Below are 20,168 nucleotides of genomic sequence, written 5' to 3' on the forward strand. Positions count from 1 at the left end.
CAAGAGGTCTTTGAGGCTCTCCTCAGTTCTTTTCATTCTTTTTCCTTTATTCTGCTCTTCAGAAGTAATTTTCCACCATTTTATCTTCCAATTTACTTATTCATTCTTGTCCTTCAGATAGTCTGCTATTGATTCCTTGTAGAGTATTTTTAATTTCAGTAATTGTGTTGTTTCTTTCTGTTTATTCTTTAATTCTTCTAGGTCTTTGTTAATTGGTTCTTGCATTTTCTCCATTCTGTTTTCACCATTTTGATTGTGCTTTTTAGGTAGTTTGCCCATTTCCTGTTCATTTATTTGGACTTTCATGTTTCTAGTTTGTTCCTTCATTTTTGTAGTATTTCTCTGCCTTTTCATTATTTTTTTTAAACTTCTTGTGTTTGAGGTCTCTTTTTCTCAGGCTTCAAGGTCGAATTCTTTCTCCCTTTTGGTTTCTGCCCCCTAAGGTTGGTGCAGTCGTTTGTATAAGCTTCATATAGGGTGAAATTTATGCCATGTTGTTTTTTGTTTTTCCTCTGGTGGGCAAGGTGAGTGAGGTGGTCATCCTGTCTGTTGACAATTGGGTTTATATTTTTGTAATGTTCGTTGTTTGAATGAGGCATTCTGCACAGAGTCTACTGGTGGCTGGGTGATGCCGGGTCTTGTATTTAATTAGTTTCCTTTGTGGGAGTTCTCAGTATTTGATACTCCTTAGGGTTAGTTCTCTGGTAGTCTAGGGTTCAAGCCAAGTGCTCCCACTCCAAAGGCTCAGGGCTTGATCTCTGGTCAGGAACAAAGATTCCACAAGTTGTTCGTTATGGTGTTAGGTGAGATTAAACCAGACACCCTAAAAGGAGAAACCAAAGATGAATCCCAGACAAATGGCAGTTACAAAATCAGGCAAATAATAATTAAAATAATGGAATATAGACATATACATATACACCCATAATCAAAATCAAAACAGTCCAACAAAAATAATGTATAATAAATTGACCCATTGAACAAAGGAAACCAAAAATTATATCTACCAGTTAAGGACAAAACTAACTAAAGCACAAACTGAAAACAAAACTAAAGCAAAGTACAAGTTGGGGAATAAAGCAATAAAAACTAAACTAACAAATGTGTTGAAAAGAATGGAACAAAAGAATAGTTACGCAAAGCTAAATAGAAGTAGATAATGAAGATTTATATACATTAAAGATTAACTGCAAGGGGAAAAGAACAGTAGGCAAAGCAATGGAATAAATGTAGAAAAAATGATAGGTTTAAAAAACTGAAAACTGAGTAAAAGAGATAAGAACAAAAAAAGGAAGAGGAAAGCAAAAGCAAAAAAGAAAAACTCCACGGGACTGCAAAAGCCCAAGGGAGAGGCAGAGGTTTATAACAACAATAAAAGTGTGATTGGAAAAAAAAAAATCCCAAGAGCTTAATTAGATTTCATAGTACCAATAAAACTGACAACTACAACAGAGGGACGGAAGGAAGAAAGAAAATCCAAAGGAAACTACAGAATAAGTCAAAACATAAGAATAATAAATGTTTTCCTTGAGTCCCTGCTGTCAGGATCCTTTCCCTCGCTGGGAGTCACAGTCCACCTCACCTCCCTAGGATGCCCCCCACCACTGTGCTGGTCTCTGGACCTGCTCTGGGGCAGCTCAGACTCTACTCTGGTCCTGCTCCTGTGTGTCCTTGCCTCCAGTGTCCACAGCTGTCAGAACTAGTGCACTTGTGTGTGTGTGCGGGAGCTCTCAGTGTCCTTTTATATATTCCATAGACACAGAGTCTGCCTAGTTGATCATGTGGATTTAATCTGCAGCTTGCATAGCTGATGGGAAAGTTTTGGGTGTTCTCCTTAGCTGCACTGCCCCTGGGTTTCAGCTGTGGTTTTATTTCCACCTCTCCCTGTGGGTCGTCCGCGGGGGTTTACGCGTGAGGCTGCCCTGAAGGACTTGGCTCGCCCCTAGGAGGGCCCGTGCAGAGGTGGGGCAGCTGCTTAGTTTGCAGCGGTTCTGGCAGCACCAGGTACTCGGGATTGGTGGCAAGAGCAACAGGAAATACAGCGCTCTGGAAGGATATGGCAACCAGTATTGGCCAGCCTGTGTTGGACACGAGCAATACACGAAGCGACCCCGTGTGCATCGGCGCAAGACTTTTTTTTTTGCCTGTGGCAGCTCTGAGCCAAAGAGAGTTGCGTGTGTAGGTGGCGCAGCCGCTCGGGTCGCGGGGACCCAGGGACACAGACTGCTTCAGCTGTTGGGTTGTGGCCCTGTCAGAGTCTTTTTCTCGAGCCTCTGGTAGCTGGCCATCAGAAGGTGTCTTTTGCCAATCTTTCTCTGTCGCTCCACTCCTTCAGGCGCGTAGAGGACTCCCTTGCCTGCAGTCCTTCTCCCTTGTTTGGGGCATCAGGCACGTAGAATGAGGCCTCCCCGGATGGGGTCCTATTCTGTAGTTTGTGTCATCAGTCACTTACAGGATACCCTGGGTGGGGTCCTACTCTTCAGTTCAGTGGTTCAGGCACTTGATGGGCCAGCCTCTCTATTGATCAGCTGCTGATGCTGGCCTTGTGGGGAGAGAAAGGCTATGGTGATGGCTCCACCCTCTATGTGTGCCTGAGCAGTATTGCCTAGCTTCCATGGTTGCCTGGCTTTCTTCCACAGGCATTTCCCACCACAGTCTCCTCCCTCACATTCCCTTGCTGGGGGTGGGTGGGTCTCTCCACAGTCAACAGCTGCTATTTGGGGTGTCTTGACAGGGGATGACTCAATTTCATTCTAGTGGATCTGCCCCCCCCCCCCCCACAAGAGAGCTGAGCATTTGTAGATAGTCTACAATACCATGTATATATACAACATCTAGAATAATATGTCAGTCTCTACATACTATAACCCAGTCAAGTTGACATAAAATTTACTGTCACAGCTTTCAAGATAGGTCTTACGCTAGTGGTTTAATGTTGAATTCACAAAGCGTAGAGTTTTGAGTTAGTGTGTTGTGTTAAGTGTACTTAAGCATGATACTTAATCATTTAAGTCTCAGCTTCTTATAATATCAAGGTTATACTCTTTGTATCTAGAACTTTTGTGAGGTTCAACCAAAATAATTCATGTAAAACATATTGTAAAATATTTTCAATTTTATAAATGTGTTATTTAAAAAAATTTTAATTGCCGGGTAATTGCTTTACAGTGTTGTATTAGTCTGCCATACATCAACATGAATCAGCTGTAGGCATACACATATTCCCTCCTCTTGGACTTCCTTCTCACCCCATCTCTTCCCTCTGGTTGTCACAGAGCATCTGATTTGAGCTCCCTGCATCTTACAGCAGATTTCCACCTGTTTTTTTTTCCCAATTTTCCAAATTTCCAGCTGTTTGTTTTACATGTGGTAATTTGTATGTTTCCATGCTGCTCTCTCAGTTCATCACACCCTCTTCTTCCCCTACCATGTCCACAAGTCTGTTCTCTATCTCTGCATCTCCATTGCTGCCCTGGACATAGGGTCATCCGCACCATCTTCATAGATTCCATATAAGTGCATTAATATGTGATCTTTGTTTTCTCTTTCTGACTCACTTCACTGAATAACAGGCTCTAGGTTCATCCACCTAATTAGGACTAACTCAAATGTGTTCTTTTTATGGCTGAGTAATATTCCTTTGTGTATATGTACCACAACTTCGTTATCCATTTATCTGTTGATGGACATCTAGGTTGCTTCCATGTCCTCGCTATGGTAAATAGTGCTGCAGCAAACATTGGAATATATGTGTCTCTTTCAGTTATAGTTTTCTCAGACTGTATGCCCAGTAGTGGGATTGTTGGGTTATGAGATAATTCTAGTCTTAGTTTTTTAAGGAATCTCCATACTGTTCTCCATAATGGGTGTATCAATTTACATTCCCACCAGCAGTGCAAGAGGGTTCCCTTTTCTCCACACCTGTGAAACATTTATTGTTTGTAGATGTTTTTGATGATGGCCATTCTGACCGGTGTGAAGTGATACCTCATTGTAGTTTTGACTTGCATATCTCTAATAATGAGTGGTGTTAAGCATCTTTCCATATGATTAATAGCCATTTGAACGTCTTCTTTGGAGAAATGTCTGTTCATCTACTCATTTTTTGATTGGGTTGTTTGTTTTCCTGATGTTGACCTGTGTGAGCTGCTTGTATATTCTGGAGATTAATCCTTTGTCAGTTTTGTTTGCAATTATTTTCTCCCATTTTGAGGGTTATCTTTTATTTATTTATTTATTTTTATTTTTTTTTATTATTTTTTTTTTTATTTTTTTAATTTTATTTTATTAGTTGGAGGCCAATTACTTCACAACATTTCAGTGGGTTTTGTCATACATTGACACGAATCAGCCATTGAGTTACACGTATTCCCCATCCCGATCCCCCCTCCCACCTCCCTCTCCACCCGACTCCCCTGGGTCCTCCCAGTGCACCAGGCCTGAGCACTCGTCTCATGCATCCCACCTGGGCTAGTGATCTGATTCACCATAGATAATATACATGCTGTTCTTTTGAAACATCCCACCCTCACCTTCTCCCACGGAGTTCAAAAGTCTGTTCTGTACTTCTGTGTTTCTTTTTCTGTTTTGCATATAGGGTCATCGTTACCATCTTTCTAAATTCCGTATATATGTGTTAGTATGCTATAATGTTCTTTATCTTTCTGGCTTACTTCACTCTGTATAATGGGCTCCAGTTTCGTCCATCTCATTAGAACTGATTCAAATGAATTCCTTTTAACGGCTGAGTAATATTCCATGGTGTATATGTACCACAGCTTCCTTATCCATTCATCTGCGGATGGGCATCTAGGCTGCTTCCATGTCCTGGCTATTATAAACAGTGCTGCGATGAACATTGGGGTGCACGTGTCTCTTTCAGATCTGGTTTCCTCGGTGTGTATGCCCAGAAGTGGTATTGCTGGGTCATATGGCAGTTCTATTTCCAGTTTTTTAAGAAATCTCCACACTGTTTTCCATAGTGGCTGTACTAGTTTGCATTCCCACCAACAGTGTAAGAGGGTTCCCTTTTCTCCACACCCTCTCCAGCATTTATTGCTTGTAGACTTTTGGATAGCAGCCATCCTGACTGGCGTGTAATGGTATCTCATTGTGGTTTTGATTTGCATTTCTCTAATAATGAGTGATGATGAGCATCTTTTCGTGTGTTTGTTAGCCATCTGTATGTCTTCTTTGGAGAAATGTCTGTTTAGTTCTTTGGCCCATTTTTTGACTGGGTCATTTATTTTTCTGGAATTGAGCTGCAGGAGTTGCTTGTATATTTTTGAGATTAATCCTTTGTCTGTTTCTTCATTTGCTATTATTTTCTCCCAATCTGAGGGCTGTCTTTTCACCTTACTTATAGTTTCCTTTGTAGTGCAAAAGCTTTTAAGTTTCATTAGGTCCCATTTGTTTAGTTTTGCTTTTATTTCCAATATTCTGGGAGGTGGGTCATAGAGGATCCTGCTGAGATTTATGTCAGAGAGTGTTTTGCCTATGTTCTCCTCTAGGAGTTTTATAGTTTCTGGTCTTACATTTAGATCTTTAATCCATTTTGAGTTTATTTTTGTGTATGGTGTTAGAAAGTGTTCTAGTTTCATTCTTTTACAAGTGGTTGACCAGTTTTCCCAGCACCACTTGTTAAAGAGGTTGTCTTTTTTCCATTGTATATCCTTGCCTCCTTTGTCAAAGATAAGGTGTCCATAGGTTCGTGGATTTATCTCTGGGCTTTCTATTCTGTTCCATTGATCTATATTTCTGTCTTTGTGCCAGTACCATACTGTCTTGATGACTGTGGCTTTGTAGTAGAGTCTGAAGTCAGGGAGGGTGATTCCTCCAGTTCCATTCTTCTTTCTCAAGATTACTTTGGCTATTCGTGGTTTTCTGTATTTCCATACAAATTGTGAAATTATTTGTTCTAGTTCTGTGAAAAATACCGTTGGTAGCTTGATAGGGATTGCATTGAATCTATAGATTGCTTTGGGTAGAATAGCCATTTTGACAATATTGATTCTTCCAATCCATGAACACGGTATGTTTCTCCAAAGCAGGAATAGAGGGAACATACCTCAACATAATAAAAGCTATATATGACAAACCCACAGCAAGCATCACCCTCAATGGTGAAAAATTGAAAGCATTTCCCCTGAAATCAGGAACAAGACAGGGGTGCCCACTCTCACCACTACTATTCAACATAGTCTTGGAAGTTTTGGCCACAGCAATCAGAGCAGAAAAAGAAGTAAAAGGAATCCAGATAGGAAAAGAAGAAGTGAAACTCTCGCTGTTTGCAGATGACATGATCCTCTACATAGCAAACCCTAAAGATTCTACCAGAAAATTACTAGAGCTAATCAACGAATATAGTAAAGTTGCAGGATATAAAATTAATACACAGAAATCCCTTGCATTTCTATACACTAACAATGAGAAAACAGAAAGAGAAATTAAGGAAACAATACCATTCACCATTGCAACAAAAAGAATAAAATACTTAGGAGTATATCTACCTAAAGAAACAAAAGACCTGTACATAGAAAACTATAAAACACTGATGAGGGTTATCTTTTAATCTTGATTATTGTTTCCTTTGCTGTGCAAAAGCCTTTAAGCTTGCTTAAGTCCCATTTGTTTATTTTTGTTTTATTTCCATTACTGTAGGAAGTGGGACAAAGAGAATCTTGCTGTTAGTATGCTGAAGTGTGCAATGCCTGTGTTTTCCTCTAAGAGCTTTATAGTTTCTGGCCTTATATTTAAATCTTTAATCCATTTTCAATTTAATTTTGTGTATGGTGTTAGGAAGTGTTCTGAATTTATTATTTTTTATTATTCCATATTTGTCAATTGAGGGGCTTACTAACCAAAAATATATAGAGTAACTACATGGATACTTAAAGATGAAAGTTTATTTTAAGGGCTTAAAACTAGTAGGCTAATTGCTGCATTCATAACAAAGTTTATCGTTCATAGCTTCTGGTATTGATACTGGCATTTAATTTAGTTCTGTATTTCACAGGGTACTTTAAGAATACGTGGTCATTTAGAAAGTGAAACATTCAGTTAATAGAATTATCTAATGTGTTAAAAGTTGGTTTTGCAGGGGTTTGAAATGAAACAGTTTTTCTTGTATAAAAATTTTTCACTACATGAGGTAGTAATGTTGAAATGGTCAAATCTTATTTTTTTTTTAACAGTTCATTCTTAGTCAAGAAGATATAACAACCATTTTTAAAACATTATATGGCAACATATGGTATGAAGATGATGGTGCTTCACCTGAAGTAACCAAAGATCAGTCCAGCGTTACCAGTGGTGCTACTGCTGCTTCACACCATTCAGCAGGTATGTCTTGACCTTAAATTAGTCCCCCTCCTCCTCCTCTCCTTCTCTCCTTCCTTTCCTTCTCCCTAATTTTGTAGGTTTGGGTAAAATAAGATTTATAAACCTTTTCTATTTAGCTAATCTTACTCAAGTAGTTCTGATTTATGTGTTAATTAGTCATTCTGTTGATTTTCCTTCCTTGAATCAAATTTCTAATTCTTGTGACAAAATTCCATAGTATGTATTTTTTTCTTGTTATCCTAACTCCCCTATAAGTTTCTATTTTTCAGTTTTCAATTTTTCTCCTCATCCTTTCTCTTCTCCCTTGTTCCTAGTGAAGCATATGTTCCGATGGAATATTTCATATTAATATTAGAAGTATCAAAATATTAGCAGTCTCAAAAGAGGATGATCGTTAGTGATGGATTCCAGAAAATATTTAGAAGATACATGGATAAAATAGAGCAGAGGGAATCGTAACTCAGTAGAAGGATGCATCCAATGTTGGATTTAATTTATTATGTAGACACCTAACTAAGGCCTAAGTTCAATACCAACACATAAAGAAATTGGGTTAATTAGAACTACTGGATTATTTTGCTTCACTAGAATAAATACTTCTCATTCTGGCATTTTGGGGGAACCCCAAGTCTCCCTACCTCAAACTGAAATCTACTAGTTTACAAGATCCCCACTTACCAAGGCCTGACATATTGCACGTCTTTTCCAGTCAGAATCCCAGCAAAGAAACAGCCTTACATTTATTTATAACATTATAGGAATCATCATTCTTACTAGCTAGAATAACCAACCCAGTACTTTATAGTTAAATATTAATAGTCAGATATAAAGAAAATCATTAGAACCCAAGCATAAAAGCAGGCAAGATAAACAGAATAGTGTTTCTTGAATGAGACAAAAATAATTGAAGAAACAAAAGAGAATGTGAACAGAAAACTAACTCTAATTCATAAAAACAGAATTCTAGGAGTATAAGAACTGAATCCTACCATCACTACCTTCTGCCTTCCTAAGATAAGAAAGAGTTCCTAGAAGAGAACTCTATAGAACTAAGTAAATATTGAAACAAATTCTTGGATATAGAGAATCTACCCAGTTTCAAGCTCATTGAATACTCTCCATGCAAACACATTTTTGTGAAATGTCAGAACAACAGAAATAATATTGAAGAATACCAGGCTGCCTGTTAGGGCTTAGAAAAAAAAGTGACTAGAATCAGAGTCATCATGATTGAAACTGAATGGGATGGGATTGATGGAGGATAAAAGACAGTGGGGTAATGTTGGAAAATATATTTCTAAGGAAAATAATTTTGAAGTTAGGATTCCATATATGGTCAAACCATCATCCAAATGTGAAAACAATGTTTAGATTTCCAGTGACTCAAAGTTTACTATATACCCATTCAGGTACAGCTCATTTTATTGCACTTCATTTTTATTGTGTTTCTCAGACATTGCATTTTTTACAAATTTAAGGTTTGTGGCAACCCTGAGTCAAGAAAGTCTATCTGGGTGCCATTTTTCTAACAAAAGTAGTTTTTAATTAAGATATATATGTTTTAAAAACATAATGCTACTGCATTACTATGAAGTGAAGTGAAGTGAAATCATTCAGTCATGTCTGACTCTTTCCGACCCCGTGGACCGTTGGCCACCAGGCTCCTCCATCCATGGGATTTCCCAGGCAAGAATACTGAAGTGGATTGCCATTTCCTTCTCCAGGGGATCTTCCGAACCCAGGTCTCCCACATTGCAGGCAGATGCTTTAACCTCTGAGCCACCAGGGAAGCAGACTATAATATAGTATAAACATAACATTTTATATATACTGGAAAACCAATTTGTGTGAATTGCTTTGTTGTGGTATTCATTTTATTGCAGTAGTCTGAAACCAAACTTGCAGTCTATGAGGTATGCTGGTAGTTTGAAAATATATTCTAGCAAAACAAATAAGGAATGCAGGAAAAGGGAAAACATAGTATTCAAATACAGAGAGCATTAAAAAGGAATCCCTAAATTATCTGTTACTGGTCTAGAAAGTACTTGGTTTTCATTAAAAAGAAATTTAGAATGCTTCAAGAGAAAAATAACAAATGTCTTGAGAAAAATGACATAAATTCTATATAACATGTAGAATGAGGTGTTAACTATGCTGCATTAAGTAATATGGGAGAAGAAGACATGTTTTCTATTCCAAAGAAGGGAGAAATATATACAGTATATTCTGGTGCAGATGTGAAGTGAACTAAGTTTTGCATGATTTTGAGCCATTTTTAGAATGTGTGGAGAGAGATACTCTGTTGATTTTTTTTTTTTCCTTGAGGGATGCATGTGTTGTGTTGCAGCAACAGAGGAAGTAAAGTAATAAGCTATTGGGGCTTCCGTGATGCCTAGTAGGTAAAGAATCCATCTGTAATGCAGGAGATGTGGATTTGATACCTGTGTCTGGAAGATCCCCTAGAGAAGGAAATGGCAACCCATTCCAGTTATTCTTGCCTGGGAAATTCCATGGACAGAGAAAAGCCTGGCAGGCTACAATCCAGAGAGTCAAAAAGAGTTGAACATTACTGAGTGATTGAGCACACATTAGTCTCTTCATTTAAAATACTGAGATTTTTCAGTCTCCATAATGAGATTTTTCAGTGTACCAGTCTTGCATAATTTTGTTGAACTTCTTCCTAAGTATGTTTTTTGATGCTACTGCGAATATTTTTAAAAGTATATTTCTCAGTTGTTACTGATACAGTTGTTATTTGCGTAAGTGAAGTCTCTCAGTCGTGTCCGACTCTTTGCGACCCCATGGACTACAGCCTCCCAGGCTCCTTCGTCCATGGGATTTTTCCAGGCAAGAATACTGGAGTGGGTTGCCATTTCCTTATCCATGGGATCTTTCTGACTCAGGATTTGAACCCGGGTCTCCCGCATTGCAGGTGGATGCTTTACCCTCTAAGCCACCAGGGAAGCCTGGTATTTGCATAGTAACCCTGTATTCCTGTGTTCATTAGGGGTATTAGGTGCAGTATTCTTTCCTCAAAGTTGTTTTTTATTTTTTATTTGGATTTTTGATATCAGGCTAATGCTTGCTTTATAAAATGACTAAGGAAGTGTTTTCTCCTCCTCTGTTTTCCAAAAGGTTTGTTTAACACTGGTATCTTATTTAAATGTTTAACAAAATTCAGCACTGAAATTCAATTCTTTTAATAGATGCAGAACTACTCATCTTATTTCTATTTCATCCTATGTCAGTTTTGGTAACTTTTTTTCCAAAAAATTTGTACATTTCATGTAAGTTGTAGAGTTTATTATCACAAAATTATTTATACATAATAATTTCTACACAGTAGAAAGTAAAAATGCCTCTCAGCATGATTGACTACATAGAAAACCCTAAGACGTCTCCAACAAATTACTAGAATTAAGAAATCAATTTAGCATTTTTAGTTAGGGTTACCTAATATCCCTAATGAACACAGGAATAAAAATTCTTAATAGCATAGTGTACTAAATCCAGCAATAAGCATATAGGATGTGTCATCTTGACTTAGACTTATCCTGAAATGCAGAGTTCATTTAACCCTCAAAAATCAATTAAGGTAACACCAAATTAATAGAAAAAGGAGAAAAAATTATATCACTTGAATAGATGCAGAAAAAGCATTTGATAAAAGTCACCTATTTGTGATAAAAACTAGAAGTATCTAAAAGGCATATTTAATGGTGAAGTGGAAAGTTTTCCAGCTAAAATAGGAACAAAGCAAGAATGTCCACAATCACATTCCTATTCAACTAGTAATCATTGACAGAGCAATGCAGCCAAGAGAAGGATGAATAGGCCTACAGAATCCATTTAGTATGTACCATGTGTATATAATACCTTGCCCCAAAATATAAAATATAGAAGTTTGAATTTTGGATCCTTTTGGTTAGTGGAACATCTTTAAAATGTCATCTAAACCATCTTGTTTGTTTTTAGTTTTTTTCTGAAGTAAAATTTAAATGCAAAACACATATGTCAGGTACTCTGGTATGCAGTTTACACATGCTATTTCCCTGAATTGCCAAAACAGACCCAGGGGTTAGTTCTTCTATTCTCATTTTACAAAAATTAAACCAAGAGTTTATTAAAAGTAAACCAAGAGTTTAATTTATACTCCCAGATTATTATGTAAAGAATGCTAACCCTGAAGTTAAGTGAATTCAACATCTGAATTTTTAAATCGTTTTGAAAAATATTATACTATAACCATTTATTTAATAATTATGTTAAATCTACTTTAATTCTATTTTAATGAGTTCTGCCCTTCCTGACCTTTTTCTTTTATCCACTAACTACTTTTTCCAAGGAACAACTGTAGTGACAGCTGCTGTGGTAGAAGTACATTCACGTGCTTCTCAAGTTAAGACAACACTGAATATGAGTTTCAGAACCGATTATCTCACCATGGCACTGTATAGTCCAGGTCCTAAAGAGGTAAGTTGAAGAAGAAAAACTATATTTTTGCTGTTTCCTGTGTTTTGTTGTATCTGTTCCTTTCAGAAAAATTGTTGCACTTTTCATCTTAATATTTAACTACCTTTTAAAATGAGTTTTGTTACATACAGTCTTTGATATGAAAAATGATATTTTAAAGTTAATATATGCCTTTCATTATGAGCTCTTGCAGATAGAGAATGTGGTATTTCATATCTTAAAATATGTTTTAAATTTGTATTTTTGTTTAAAATTTGTATTGATTTCTTTTTCCTCAGACTTCCTTTACAGATATTCGTGATCCTTCTCTGAAACTTGCTGAATTTAAGTTGGAGAATATTATAAGCACTTTACAAATGTATACAGATGACTCAATATTTTCTTCCTTCTCATTAAAAAACTGTATTTTAGATGACAAAAGGCCCCATATCAAGAAAGCAACTCCTAGGTAATAGTGTTTTAAATTTTTATTGAGCAATGGTTGGTATATTTTACAGAACTTACTCTCAAAGTTGCATGTGCATTTTCCAGGTATATGCTGAAATCTTCAAAGCTTTAATGCAGTTGATTCCATAGTTCTCAGTCAACATTTTAAATGCCCTGTTTATGTGCTGTTCTTGCTGAATGGTTGAATAGAAAAAAAAATGGTTAAATAGAAATAATCAGTGTAATTAAATTGGTTTTAAATTAATCTCTATTATCTGAATTTCGAATCCATATACTTGTAATGGGTAATATATGAAAATTTTTGGGAAAAATATGCTGAGATTCAAAATTCTGATCATTTCTTAAGGATATACTTCCTATATTGTGAAACAGTTGTGCTCCTGAAGTCTTTAAATTTATTTCTCTTATCTTACCAAGTGACTTCAGAACGTTGGCTTACTGTCAGTGAAAGCAATGAGAGACCTTTGAGTTTTATTGGTATGTTTGATTATGTGCAGGATGCTCATAGGAATTGTGATTGTGTTTTTCAGAATGATAGGACTGACAGTTGGGTTTGACAAAAAGGACATGATGGATGTAAGGTATAGGAGAATCCGAGATGGTTGGGTGACTGATATAGTCCTTCAAGAAATGTATATTTGTGCAAGTGTGGAATTTCTGCTGACAGTTGCAAATGTCTTTCTTGAGGCCTACACTACAGGCACTGCTGTGGAAACCAATGTTCAAACATGGTCTGCTAAAGAAGAAGGTTAGTTATTGGCTAAAATATTTCATATCTGTTACTGAAGTGCTATAATAACAGCTTGATTATCCTTCTAGATGATGAGGTAAAGTGGATCAATAAATTAGAAATCTTTATTTTTCAGAGGTAAGAGGAAAATTTAAATGTTTTCTGATAAGATAGACAGCTCCTGTATTTTTCAAGGCATAAGTAGATACTGGGTTCAAAAATTATGAGACCCATGTTAAAATAAGTAATTGTACTTCTTTGAAGACAATAATTTGAAAGATTTTCTTGGAAGGAAACAATGAAACAATGATTCCTTTTCATATAATATTTTATGTAATATTTCATATAGTATTTTAACTTAAACTTGTCTTTTATATGTTTATTTTTGCTTTCTGGCCAGGCCACTCAATCAGGGATTGAACTCATTCCCCCTGCAGTTAAAGTGCGGAGTCTTACCTACTGGACCCCGCAGAGAAGTCCCTAAAGTTATTTTATTCTTGTTATATTTATAATTTTCTGTTATCTTTTATATATTTCATCCCTTGTAGTGTAGTAGAAAGAGTGTCAAGCTAAGAGTTAGAAACTATGTTTATTTTTAGCTCTGCCATTAAATAGTAGAGATTTCCCCTCACATTTTAAAATATTCTAATGGCTATGAGTCCTTTAAATCTTACAGTAGGAGAGTTGCAGTAAATTCTTTTGGGATCTAAGTATTTTTATTTTGCTTTTTACTTCAAATGGAGATATCATTTTCCTATAAATAATTTTTCATAATATAAGAAAGATTTATAGCTATTTTAAGACATTATGTGTGTTTTTATTTTAGTACCTAAACTGCAATCAGAAAAGTGGGAAGTGAATATCACTATTAAAAATCCTGAAATTGTGTTTGTCGCTGATATGACAAGAAATGATGCTCCTGCCTTAGTCATCACAACACAGTGTGAAATATATTGGCTAGGTGACTTTGAAAACGATAGAATGACTGCTGCCATTAAAGATCTCCAAGTGAAAGCATGCCCATTTCTTCCAGTCAAGAGAAAAGGAAAAATCACTACTGTGAGTTTTCTATTTACTTGTCAGCTTAATTGTTAACTGTTTTATATTTACCGTGTATCACTTTAGGAAAGTGACTACATACTCTCCAACCTTATTGTATAAAATACTTCTCTTTTGTCTTGCAGAGCCTAATTTAGATTGTTATTGCACCAGCTTTTAAAGTCTCTTTTCATTTTTTCCATTTGTTCCTCATTGTTTTGTGTATTTATGAGAATAGTCACACTAAGAATTTGATTTTAATCTAAATACTTCTCAGTGAAGACTTTACTCTGATTTTCTTTACATGTCAATTCCACACTGCTTTTAGGCAGTTAAGACTTTCTACCAATTGTTTGTTGTGTTGTTTAAGTTTTATTATTTTTAATTTTTTCCCCCATCTAGACCTATTTTTCCCAGATATGTTATTTGCTTTTCTCCATATGGCTTATTTGAACCATCAGTCGTGTGCTTTGACATAGATCACGTTTGTATTTTATTTTCTAGTATCCTCTTGGCCTTCCTCCTCTTCATAACTGATTAAAATTTGTTTCTTCAAAGACATCTTTTCAAGTTATCTGACTCCTAGTCCTCTTATAAAACACTTATGAAAATGTACCACAACTTCTTTATCTTTTCATCTCTCGATGGACGTCTAGGTTGCTTCCATGTTCTAGCTGTTGTAAATAGTGCTGCAGTGAGCAGTAGGATACATGTGTCTTTTTCAGTTTTGGTTTCCTCAGGGTATGTGCCTAGGAGTGGGATTGCTGGGTCATATGGTGGTTTTATTCCTAGTTTTTTAAGGAATCTCCATACCGTCTTCCATAGTGGCTGTATTCATTTACATTCCCACCAACAGTGCAAGAGCATTCGTTTTCTCCACACACTCTCCAGCGTTTATTGTTTGTAGACTTTTTGATGATGGCCCTTCTGACCTGTGTGAGGTGATACCTCATTGTAGTTTTGATTTTCATTTCTCTAATAATGAGTGATGTTGAGCATCTTTTCATGTGTTTGTTAGCCATCTGTATGTCTTCTTTGGAGAAATGTCTGTTTAGGTCTTTTTCCCACTTTTTGACTGGGTTGTTTGTTTCTCCGGTATTGAGTTGTATGAGCTGCTTGTATATTTTGGAAGCTAATCCTTTGTCAGTTGTTTCATTTGTTTTTATTTTCTCCCATTCTGAAGGTTGTCTTTTCACCATTTTGAGTTTATCTTTGTGTATGGTGTTAGGAAGTGTTCTAATTTAATTCTTTTACATGTAGCTGTCCAGTTTTCCCAGCACCATTTATTGAAGAGGCTGTCTTTGCCCCATTGTATATTCTTGCCTCCTTTGTCAAAACTAAGATACCCATAGGTGCACGGATTTATTTCTGGGCTTTCTATCTTGTTCCATTGGTCTATGTTTCTGTTTTTGTGCCAGTACCATACTGTCCTGATGACTGTAGCTTTGTAGTATAATCTGAAATCAGGAGGTTTGATTTCTCCAGCTCCATTCTTCTTTCTCAAGACTGCTTTGGCTATTCGGGGTCTTTTGTGTTTCCATATGAATTGTGAAATTTTTTGTTTACATATCGTTCATAATAGTCTCTTATAATCGTTAGTATTTTTGCATTGTTTGTTGTAACCTCTCCTTTGTTTTTCTAATTTTGTTCATTTGATTCTTCTCTCTTTTTTTTCTTATTGAGTCTGGTTAATGGTTTGTGAATTTTGTTTATCTTCTCAAAGAACCAGCTTTTCATTTTATTAATCTTTACTGTTATTTCTTTCATTTCTTTTTCATTTATTTCTGCCTGGACCTTTATTATTTCTTTCCTTCTACTAATTTTGGGGGGTTTTTGTTCTTCTTTTTCCAGTTGTTTTAGATGTAAAGTTAGGTTGTCTGTTTGGTATTTTTCTTGTTTCTTGAGTTAGGATTGTATTGCTATAAACATCCCTCTTAGGACTGCTTTTGCTGCATCCCATTAGGTTTTAGAGTTATCATGTTTACATTGTCATTTGTTTCTAGAAATTTTTTGATTTCCCTTTTGATTTCTTCAATAACCTATTGGTTATTTAGAAACGTGTTGTTTAATCTCCATGTGTTTGCTTTTCTTAGTTTTTTTCTTGTAATTGATATCTAGTCTCACAGCATTGCGGTCAGAGAAGATGCTTGATATGGTTTCAGTTTTCTTAACTGAGGTTTGATTTGTGACCCAAGATGTGGTCTATCCTGGAGAATGTTTCATGTGCACTTGAGAAGAAGGTGTACTCTTCTGCATTTGGATGGAATGTCCTGAGGATATCAATGAGGTCCATCTCACCTAATATATCATTTAAGACTTGTGTTTCTTTTTAATTTTCAGTTTTGAGGATCTGTCCATTGGTGGGAGTGGGGTGTTAAAGTCTCCTATTACTACTGTGTTACTGTCAATTTCTCCTTTTATGTCTGTTAGTGTTTGTCTTATATATTAAGGTGGTCCTATGTTGGGTGCATAGATACTTACAATTGTTCTGTCTTCCTCTTGTAATCTTTAAGGTCTATTTTGTCTGATATGAGGATTGCTACTTCAGCTTTCTTCTGCTTTCCACTTGCATGGAGTATATTTTTCCATCCTCTCACTTTCAGTCTATATGTGTTTTTAGGTATGAAGTAGGTTTCTTATAGACAGCATATATATGGATCTTGTTTTTGTATCCATTCAGCCAATCTTCATTATTTTTTTTTTTAACTTACTGTGTTTGTGGTCTTTTCCCAGGGTACAAGGTTGAATTCTTTCTTCCTTTTGGTTTCTGGCCTCCTGTGTTTGGTGCAGTGGTTTGTGTAACCTTCCTATAGACTGAGATTCATAATGAGTTTTTGTTTGTCTGTTTGTTTTTCCTCTGATGGGCAAGGGTGAGTGAGGTGGTCATCCTGTCTGCTGGTGATTGCGTATGTATTTTTTTGTTTGTTGTTTAGATGAGGCGTCATGCACAGGGTGTTACTTGTGGCTGGGTGATGCCAGATCTTGTATGCCAGTGATTTCCTTTGTGTGAGTTCTCACTATTTGATACTCCCTAGGGTTAGTTCTCTGGTAGTCTGGGGTCTTGGAGTCAGTGTTCCCACTCCAAAGGCTCAGGAGGGAAGATTCCACAAGTGCTTTGTTATGGCATTGAGTGAGATTAAAAACAAATACCCAAAAACGAGAAACCAAAGATGAACCCCAGACAAATGGCAGTTACAAAGTCAGGAAAATAATAATTAAAGTGATGCAATATACATATACACCCATAAGCAAAGTCAAAACAGTCCAACAAAAATAAAGTACAGTGATTGACCGGGCAAACAAAGGAAATCAAAAATTATATTTACCTGTTAAGAACAAAACTAACTAAAGCATAAACTGGAAAACAGATCTAAAGCAAGGTGCCAATTACGCAATAAAGCAATGAAAACAAAACTAAAACATATATTGAGAGGAAAGGAAAGAAGGAACAGATATGCAAAGTTAAATACAGGTAGATGAAGATTTATATACATTAAAGGTTAATTGCAGGGGGAAAAGAACAGTAGGAAAGTCAAACAAAGAAATAAATGTAGAGAAAAAAATAATAGGTTTAAAACATTAAAATTATAAAAAAGAGCAAAGAAAAGAAAGAAAGACATAAAGGAAGAAGAAAGAAAAAAGGAAAACACAGAACTGCAAAATCCCAACACAGAGTCAGAGGTTTATAACAACAGTAAGAAATGTGACTGAATATACACTTATGCGTATACACTCATAAGCAAAATCAAAACAGTCCAACAAAAATAAAGTACAATAGATTGACCCAGTGAACAAAAGAAATCAAGAGTTGTATCTACCAGTTAAGAACAAAACTAAATAAAGCAAAAACTGGAAAATGAAACTAAAGGAAGACGCAAGTTGGGGAATAAAGCTATGAAAATAAAACTAACAAATGTTTGAGAGGAAAGAATAGATATGCAAAGTTAAATACAGGTAGATAAAGAAGACTTATATACGTTAAAGATTATCTGGAAGGGGAAAGGAACAGTATGAAAATCAAACAAAGGAATAAATGTATAAAAAATAATAATAGGTTTAAAAATTTTTAAATTAAAAAAAGAAAAAGGAAAACTCCCCAGAACTGCAAAAGCCCAATGTAGAGACACAAGCTTATAACAAAAATAAAATGTGACTGAGGAGAAAAAAAAAATTCAAAAACTTAATTAGATTTCATAGTGCCAAAAAATTGACAACTACAACAGAGGGGCAAAAAAAAAAAAAAAAAAAAAAAATCCAAAGGAATCTACAGGACAAGTCAAACCATAAGAATAATAAATGTTTTTCTTGAGTCACTGCTGTCAGTCTTTCCCTCACTGGGAGTCACAGCCCACCTCACCTCCCTTTTATGCCCTCCAACTCCGTGCTGGTCTCTGGCCCTGCTGTGGGGGCAGCTCGGATTCTACTCTGGTCCTGCTCCAGTGTGTTCTTCCCTCCAATGTCCACAGCTGTCAGAACCTGTGTGTTTCCTCTTGTGGGAGCTCTGAATGTCTTTTTATATATTCCATAGACACAGAGTCTGCCTAGTTCATCGTGTGGATTTAATCTGCAGCTTGTGTAACTAGTGGGAAGGTTTTGGGTCTTCTTCCTTAATCACACTGCCCCTAGGTTTCAGTTGTGGTTTTATTCCCACCTCTGCATGTGGGTCGTCCACTGGGGTTTGCTCCTGGGGCTGCCCTGGAGGACTTGGGTTTGCCCCTGTGAGGGCCAGGGGTGGGGGGGCGTGCAGCTGCTTAGGTCTCAGGGGTTCTGGCAGCACCAGGTACTCAGGGGGGTTGGTAGCTAGGGCAGCAGGAAATACAGTGCTCTAGAAGGGGATGGCGGCCAGTATTGGCCAACACGCTCCAGTGTTCTTACCTGGAGAACTCCCCTGACAGAGAAGCCTGGCAGGCCAGTCTGCAGGTTTGCAAAGAGCTGGACACAACTGAAGCAACCCTGCATGCATAGATGCAAGACACTTTATGCCTGTGGCAGCTCTGCCCCAGTGAGAATTGAACAAGAAGGTGGCGGAGCTGCTTGGCTTGTGGGGATCCTGGGCAGTGCCAAGTGTGCAGGGACATGGACTGCCTCCGCCACAGGAGTTATGGCCCGATCAGAGTCTTTTTTTGAGCCTTTTGTAGCTGGCAATCAGAGGGCCTCTTAGGCCCGTTTTTCCCCATAGCTCTGCCCGTTCAGGCACTTAGAGGGCTCCTTTGACTGGGGTCCTCCCACAGATCGGCATTTCAGGCACTTAAAGGGGCACCCTGGGTGGGGTCCTACTCTGTAGGGCAGCGTGTCAGGTGTTGATGGGCCAGCCTGTCTGTTGTTCAGGTGCCGATGCTGTCCTGTGGGGGGAGAGAGGCTATGGTTATGGCTCCACCCCCTGTGCATGACTCAGCAGTATCACCTTGGCTTCCATGGCTGCCTGGCTTTCCTCCACAGGCATTTCCCATCACAGTCTCCTCCCTCACATCACCTAGATCTGTCTCTCCACAGTCAACAGAGCCCTCACGCTGGGATTGCTCCACAGTCTCTAAACTCCAGCTTCCAGCTGCTGCTCCTTTCTTGGGACCTGCGTCCCTGTCCAGATTATGTTTGGCTGCAGCAAAGACTGTCTGATTTTCATTCCATTTAGGCTGCCACAGATCAGCTGTTTCACTCTCAGCCTTACATGTTTCTCCTCTGACTCAGACAGTTGCCCCGATGTGGGGATCGGACCCCTGCTTCAGTTCCCCCACGCTCCAAGGGGAGGTCCAGTCCTATGAACACTCCTGTTTTTCCCCCTAGTTCCTTTGTCCTACCGAGTTTTGGATGGTTCTATATTCTTTTCCTCTGGTCAGGCACTCCTGTCTGCCTTTAGCTGGTGTTCTGCATGCACTTCTGTGTCTGAAGGTGTATTCCTGATGTATCCATGGAGAGAGGTGTACTCCACGTCCTTGCAATCCTCCATCATCTTGTCCCTCCTCCTAGATGATTGTTTGCTTTATTGTGTCTGCTTATGACTTCTTTCGGTTTGGTAATATATTAACTAATAGACAAATAAGTTACCAGTTTTCGACAGACGCACACTTCACCACTATACACAGTCACTAGTTTAACAGTGGTACAAAGACTAAAAACTTGAAGTTCAAAAACCCATTCA

At 37.4% G+C, this 20,168-nt stretch overlaps 1 protein-coding gene across 3 annotated transcripts in view; it reads left to right on the forward strand.

Moving 5' to 3' along the window:
• The window catches only part of VPS13A (vacuolar protein sorting 13 homolog A), a 253,920-nt gene that overhangs the window by 138,988 nt on the left and 94,764 nt on the right, over positions 1–20,168 (forward strand). For all 3 annotated transcript variants that reach the window (XR_010659536.1, XM_065908329.1, XM_065908328.1), the window contains exons 35-39: positions 7,194–7,341; positions 11,687–11,814; positions 12,093–12,262; positions 12,792–13,009; positions 13,818–14,050. Coding sequence is in view for 2 of the 3 variants with exons in the window: in XM_065908329.1 (XP_065764401.1) it covers positions 7,194–7,341; positions 11,687–11,814; positions 12,093–12,262; positions 12,792–13,009; positions 13,818–14,050 (897 nt within the window). In the remaining variant the exon portion in view is untranslated. The remainder of the gene's footprint in view (positions 1–7,193; positions 7,342–11,686; positions 11,815–12,092; positions 12,263–12,791; positions 13,010–13,817; positions 14,051–20,168) is intronic.

Source organism: Muntiacus reevesi, chromosome 17, assembly GCF_963930625.1.
Source record: "Muntiacus reevesi chromosome 17, mMunRee1.1, whole genome shotgun sequence".
NCBI classification, from domain to species: Eukaryota; Metazoa; Chordata; class Mammalia; order Artiodactyla; family Cervidae; genus Muntiacus; species Muntiacus reevesi.